This window comes from Lepus europaeus, chromosome 2 (genome assembly GCF_033115175.1).
Source record: "Lepus europaeus isolate LE1 chromosome 2, mLepTim1.pri, whole genome shotgun sequence".
In the NCBI taxonomy this organism is placed as follows: Eukaryota; Metazoa; Chordata; class Mammalia; order Lagomorpha; family Leporidae; genus Lepus; species Lepus europaeus.
This window is the reverse complement of record NC_084828.1, coordinates 52,599,031-52,606,440: the sequence shown is the minus strand read 5'-3', so window position 1 is coordinate 52,606,440 and position 7,410 is coordinate 52,599,031. Positions and strand designations below refer to the sequence as shown.

The window sequence follows — 7,410 nt, the reverse complement described above, 5'->3', positions numbered from 1 at the left end:
AAGGATCATTGGAGACTATTATGAAAAGCCATGTACCAACAAGTTGGAATATCTACAGACTGAAAGTAAAAGGATGAAAAAACGTATTTCTTGCAAAGTGAAAATCAAAAGAGGAAAGAAAAAAAAAAGAAGGAGTAGCTATACTTATATTGAACAAAATAGACTTTTAAAACAAACTATAAAAAGAGACAAAATGAAATGAATAAAAAACATTTTTTCAGAGTATATTATGTAAAATTTTTAAGTAGTCCAGTACTGACAGGTAGTCAAAGCCCCTCAGAAAATTGTATTGGTAGATAATAATGTCCCCTGCTCCTCAAAGAACGTAAACTCTGATGGCCTCATTTATAATAGCCTTATTCAGAACAACCAACTGTGTGCAATAATCCTAGGTGCTTCCCTGTAAGAACTGTTGGGATCTGCCACCTGCAGGCACTTGAAAGGCTTACCTGTCATAGAAACATATCGACATTTTTCACTACAATATCAGAGAGTAGTGCTATTCTCATAAATCCACAGGCTGATATGGCAGTGATGAGGAGCAGCTGCCAAACCTCAGCTTCGAAAGTCTCCTGCTTGTACACTCTGTGGGACCAAGTTCAATTCAAGGTAGTCAGTAAAGGCAGGAACAGAGGAAACAGATTCTGCTTCGAGCCTACAAACTTGCCCAACAACTTATTTCATCCCCATAAAACCCACATCAGGTTCTGCACTCCAGAACAGCAATGGAATAAATTTGTGTTGTTTTGACTCACTAAGTGTGTGATCATTTGTCACAACAGTGAAAGTCAACACTGTGTCATAGTCACTGAATTTGCATCTCATTTTTCCAAATCCTCATCCTCCTAGGGCTGGCTTTAGCTCAACAGTTCCTTCGTCTACTGAACCAAATCCTCATCTTCTACAGAGGGAGAAATTAAAACCCTCATGTGTGAGCATTCCCAGCCACTGGCATCTCCTGTCTACCTAGATCACAAGATATGAACTTGTCCCATGATTCCTAAATCAACAAATTCAGCTTCTAAAACAGTAGAGAGTGTAAAGCTCCCTGGTCATAGAAAGATCAAGGAGTCTGTCTCCAAACCCAGTTAAAGATGTACCACAGATGGACAGAAATAAATTTAGAAAGCCTATTTCTAAGACTTTCTTCCTAAAAATTCAAGTAGTAGCTTTTGCCCATAGGAGGAAACAGGACAAAGAAGCACACTGAAACAGGAAATTGTCTTAATTATTTAATATTTCCAGAAATACTGCCCCATTGACCACAGAGCTGCCTGTGAGTAGTCTCCTTCTAGAGAATAGTGTGAGGGACATTCCTGCTCTACATGAGTCTGCTTAAAAAAAAGCTTATAGAATGTGATTCTCTTACATCGACTCTAAGTCACCAGAAATCCAGAGGGGTTTTCATTGGGAGAATAATAGTCTGAGGTAACAAAATAAATCAGCATACAAGGATGCTTCAAATGTTCAAGAAAATGAATTAAAATTTATTTTGATGCACACAGATTTTTAAAACCATATATTCTCATATTGATATATGGCCATCATGTAACCAAGCCAAATCAATCTGTATGGTGCATGTTTTAAATAAAACAAGAAAGCTTTGACAATGCACTTGACAGAACAGAGAGAGATATGAATTCTACATAGGATCTGTAATCACAGATGGTGAACTGCTTAGAATGGAGTCCACAGAGCTGAAGGCAGGAGCTCAGACGTTGGGAGAACTGGATTCTGAGGAAACTGAACCCCAAGAAAACTGTACTTGGAGTCAGTCTGTCCCAACTTGCGCTATGTATCATAGGACTCAACAAATTTTTACTTCCTCAAATTAAAAAAAGATACTGAGGAGAGGAGGAATTTGTCATGCTTGGGGTGAATCTTTTCCCTTATTTTACATACTCATAATCATAAGGTCATAGGTAATAACGGTTGGAGACCACAAAGTAGAAACCTTCAAGAGGCCTAGAGAGAAAACAAGCACAGCTTTGGGAAGGAAAAAAAAATCAACCTCAATTTTTTAATTGACAACTTATTAGGCATAACTGCTATTTTACATAGTCATCAATAATAGAAAAACAGTATTCATTTGTTATATGTGTGTTGAAAATTGGATATTGTGCTAGTGTACTCAACAAATTAAAAGTTAGATGTTTTGAAACACTCAGAACTTTTGTAATTGTATTTAAGAATATTTCTGTGTTATTTTAAGTATTTAAGTCTTTAATTTTTCTGTATTTAAACAAATGAAATAAGAGTAGAAGTTACTTTCCAATGTTATTTTAAACTGCATAGAATGTTAAATGTCTCAAGAGGGTATTATTGTTATAGTTACTCTAACATTTAATTTATGTATCATTTGGATATTTACAAATGTCTACAAAAAAAGAATGTTTAAAAAATACTGTGGTCAATAATTATATGGAAGGGTATGAATACATTTAAAAGAAAAGATTTACACACATTGAGTCTTATTTTAAAAGAATTTAAGCTCAGAAGACTTCACACACACGGAATCACAGTATTCATGCTACAAAGAAAACAAACTGATTATTTCAATTGCTTGATTCTTTTTTAAAAGATTTACTTTATTTATTTATTTATTTATTTATTTATTTGAAAGAGAGAGAGAGAGAAAGAGAAAGAGAGAGAGTTCTAGTTCACTGCCCAAATGGCCACAGCAGCTGGAGCTGAGCAGAATCAAAACCAGGAGCCAAGAGCTTCTTCCGGGTCTCCTGCATGGGTGCAGGGGCCCAAGCACTTGGGTCATCCTCCCCCACTTTTCCAGGTACCTTAGCAGGAAGCTGAATCAGAAGTGCAGCATACAGGACTTGAACCAGCACGCATATAGGATGCTATACTTCAGGCCAGGGCTTTAGCCCACTGCACCGTAGCACTGGATCCAATTTTAGTTTTATTCTTGAGTGTGGATTTGAAATAACAAGTAATTGGAGTCTGTTCTTAAATTTCTCTAATTACTCTGATGACCATAATAATTTATAACTACATAGGCATATCCAGCTTACAATTCTTTAATTTATCCACTTAACAGCATAGATTAAGTCCCAAGTGAAAGAAAAAGATAATGTTATGATTTATCTAACAGGAAGTAAAATGGAAGGAATAATGAAAGTTTCCTGAAAAGTATTCATTTATTTATCATTTTTCTCAATGCACCTAAAACTTCCTTGTTTCTAAGACTGTAAATAAAAGGGTTTAGCAGAGGAATTATAATTGTGTAGAACAGTGAATACATTTTATCCTGATATTTATCTGAACCAGAACCAGGGCGAACATACATGAAGAATAGTGTGCCATAGAACAAGAAAACAGAGAGCAGGTGGGCACTGCATGTGGAGAAGGCTTTGCTTCTGCCCGTCCCAGACTTCTTCCGCAGGATGGCAAAGAGAACACGGGTATAAGAGACTATGATACTCAGGAAAGAAAGTTCTTGTATGAGAGTGGCCAAAATAAAAAGTACTAATTCATTAAGTGATGTGTCAGTGCAAGAAATTGTGTACAGAGGCATGATTTCACAGTAGAAATGATGTATCCTATTGGACTTGCAGAAGGTTAATCTAAATAATAATCCTATATGGATTGTGGAATGTAGAAAACCAATAACATAGGAGACACTTATGAGGCAAGTGCAGAGTCTGCTGGACATCACCACTGGATAAAGTAAGGGATTACATATGGCCACATAGCGGTCATAGGCCATCATGACCAGGAGAAAACATTCCGTGGTCGCACTAGAAGCAAAACTGTAAAATTGGGTGATGCACTCAACCAAGGATATCATATGATTCTTAGATAAAAAATTCATAAGCATCTTGGGAGTCACAGAGGATGAAGTGCTAGCATCTGCAAAGGCTAAGGCACCGAGGAAGAAGTACATTGGGGTGTGAAGATGTGGGTTCTTCCAAATGAGAAAAATCAGTCCAAGGTTGCCCACCATGGTGATGATGTAAATTACCAAGAACAGCAGGAACAGGGGCACCTGCAGCTCTGGACGATCTGTTAGTCCTGTGAGGACAAATTCAGTCAACTGCGTCTTGTTTGTCTCCATATCTCCACTTGGGCAGATACTGCAATGAGAGAGTAAATAAATATTAACCAAGGATCACGTACAATGATATTGAAATGCAAATTGCATTCCTCTGTTTTTAAATGGCTTTTATCCAAAAATATTAAGATAGTGTGCTTATCCACTTTAAGTATTTCATACATAATTTTGAGAAGTAAGGTGTTTTAAAGATATGTAGTTTCTTGAAGATTTATAGAGGAGGCTATAGGTACTAACTGACTTAGTTGAATAATTTAACATTCATAAATGCCTAAAATTCAGCATATGAAGAGTGAGCTGTTATGTAGAATCAAGAGTAAGATACAAATAGTATAAATATTTTATGCTAAAAGTATACATAGTATGTCTTATTCTAAAATCTCTGAAATTGAGATTATGGTTTATGGTTCAAATTCAAAACACTTTTATCCCTTTCCAGGCACTTTTTCACATCTTCTGTTGAACAAAAATAGATAGGATTTAGTTTTTGTTTTAATGATATCTGTCATTCTTTCCTCCAAAGCATTTATGGTTTGAGTAGTAAGACGGCAACTTAAAATATGATTTCTCCTGTTTTCTTCCGTTTACCTTTATGTTGCTTGATTAGGTATTCCTCCTCACCAAAAGTTCCAACTGACTCTTTGTTTATACTCTCAAAATCTGCCAAATTCATATTTACTTTTTAAATTTTTTCTCCAAAAGCCTCTCAGATTTGGACATATCATTCATTCATTTGGTCAACAAATGTTTTTAGCAGCTCTTCAGTTGGTGCAGTGTCATTCCTAGCTCAGTCATAAATAGACCAGACACTCTGATGCTAAGTCTGTGGTGCTAAAATAACTACTTTTTTAAGAACAAATAAAAAAATAAAGATACTACCCAGCTTATTTAAAGATGTGGGATACAACTAATCGCTATTATGAAGCTCCCCAATGTAGACAGCTATCATCCAGTTAACTAAGAATATCTCTTAATATCTCAGAGACACATAATTCTAGAACAATTGTAAAGATTGTTCCTTTCCTGATTCTTTATCTGACAAGTGGCACAATCACAATCAGAGTGGACTGAAACATTACAAGACACCACAAAGGAGAGAATATCCAGTGTTCTGAAATCTGAATTCTATCTAAATGGAAAAAAACATTATGCATTTTCTTTAAATAGTAAATCAAATAAGGAGCAACAAACCAAATTAATAGGCAGTGACTAACATGAAGACAGGCAAAGAAGAAAAATGTCCCAAGCTAAAAAATGTACTCATGAAATGTAAGCCTGGGAAATAAGTTAGGTTAAGACTCCCTGAAAAGGCCGGCGCCGCGGCTCACTAGGCTAATCCTCTGCATTGCGGCGCCGGCACACCGGGTTCTAGTCCCGGTCGGCGCACTGGATTCTGTCCCGGTTGCCCCTCTTCCAGGCCAGCTCTCTACTGTGGCCAGGGAGTGCAGTGGAGGATGGTCCAAGTACTTGGGTCCTGCACCCCATGGGAGACCAGAATAAGCACCTGGCTCCTGCCATCGGATCGGCGCGGTGCGCCGGCCGCAGCGCACCAGCCGCGGCGGCCATTGGAGGGTGAACCAAGGGCAAAGGAAGACCTTTCTCTCTGTCTCTCTCTCTCACTGTCCACTCTGCCTGTCAAAAATTAAAAAAAAAAAAAAAAAAAAAAAAAGACTCCCTTAAAATCAAGTGGAGGGGGTTGGGGGAAGAAACTAAGTAAGCATCACCACAGTGCATTTTTGTTATAGCAAATCACACCAATCTTGACATAAAATGGGTTTCACGAATTCAAATCTCGGCCTGATGCTGTAAAGCAGGAGTTGCCCACTTAGAAATAGCTACCATAAGTTTATAACTGTTCAAGGAAATATCTGCAAATCTTAGATTCACAATCCCAAGACTTCAATAATAAATTCAGCTGGTGGGTGTCATACCAAGACACAGCAAATTCCATAACCTGGCACCACCACTGTACAGACATAGTTTTCAGAAGTCTTAACTCTCTAGAACTGTGCTGGCTTAAAACCAACTTTCTCAAAGCATGTACTCTGCAACTCAAAGATAAGACATAAGGTAAAAAAGTGAAGATCTGTAAGACTGGTGGAAATCCAGTTCTGAAAAGAATAAACATTAAACAATGAGAATATAGTAAAGAGTATCAATATATTCTTCAAAATGTACTATATTTTATATAAGGATGTATCTAGGGTATTGGGGTTCTCTTCCTCCTTAAATAAGGAGACCACTCTGGGGAAACGTTCTTTTCTATCATTATTGTAATCAGCTTGAGGTTTTTTGTTAGCCATTCAAATGCCATGACAGGCTGGTAATGTTTTCAGTAATGTTTTCATTGCACTGAGTAGTGCAATGCTGTGAAACAGTCCTGTAATATCCTTATTTAACTGGAATCCCATGGAGGATACAATGATGAAAGTTGGCTCTCTGCTGATATGACCGACTCTTCTTTTCTGCATAATTCCAGGAAGTATTGTCTAAAAGAAGAACCAAATAAAGAGGAAAGAAAAGATCCCCACAAGAAGTCCCCTATCTATAGGATCCTCAATTATTGCAAAATCTTTCTGATTCTGGGGATTTTCTCAAGATAAAGTCAAAATGAATTTTACTGTTTAAAGACACTAAGAAAACACAAACAGATTCAGATTGGGTCTATAACTCATTATCCTGACAAAGAAAATTTTAACCTACATGTAGCAAAATTTCAGAAGTTTTGAGTCTCGTTTTCTCCCCTGAATTACTAAGTGATTATGCCTAAGCTACAACATGAACCTTCTGTAAGGGTCCACTTGAAATGCCTTGGATTTTCCAAGGTACATTTCCACCCACAGTCTGAGACTGACTCCTCTCTGTGTTTAATAGGCAGCAAAGCATAGAGTTATGCCTACGGACTCTGTAACCCAATCCCACAAGTTCAAATCTTCATTCCACAAATATGAGGAGACATCAAAAAGTTTGTGGAAAAACAACTTTATTTTGGTGCAAAAAATCTGAAATTCATGCACACTTTTTTCATCATACATGCACCTATGAACTTTTTGAAGACCCTTTGTTAATCTGTGTATTCTAGAGTTTTTCAGTGCAGGGCGGTTTTCTGTTTCATTTGGTAAGAAATTATCTGAAAAGCTTTTTATGTAAAAATGACAATAGAACAAAGGATTATATTCTCACCCAATTTCTATATGAAGATGTAGATAAACATTTTCATGAAGAACTCCCGAGTTACAAGAACAAAGATGCCAAAAACAATTGTTTCTCCCATGTTAATTTTCCTTAAAAAATGTTGTTGGTAGGATATTTATTTCTTCTCACATTCAGATCTGTTTTTGATA

General features: G+C 36.8%; 1 protein-coding gene across 1 annotated transcript; it reads right to left on the bottom strand.

Annotated features, from left to right (window-relative positions):
* Positions 1 to 3,148: 3,148 nt before the first annotated feature.
* On the bottom strand, positions 3,149 to 4,069 carry LOC133747795 (olfactory receptor 5AC1-like). Its single transcript, XM_062176131.1, has one exon. It carries the CDS (start codon positions 4,067 to 4,069, stop codon positions 3,149 to 3,151), a length of 921 nt encoding a protein of 306 aa, XP_062032115.1.
* Positions 4,070 to 7,410: the final 3,341 nt, after the last annotated feature.

Bases quoted from the DNA above. Each gene is read 5' to 3' on its own strand.
- LOC133747795 (XM_062176131.1), bottom strand. From the start codon at position 4,069: ATGGAGACAAACAAGACGCAGTTGACTGAATTTGTCCTCACAGGACTA.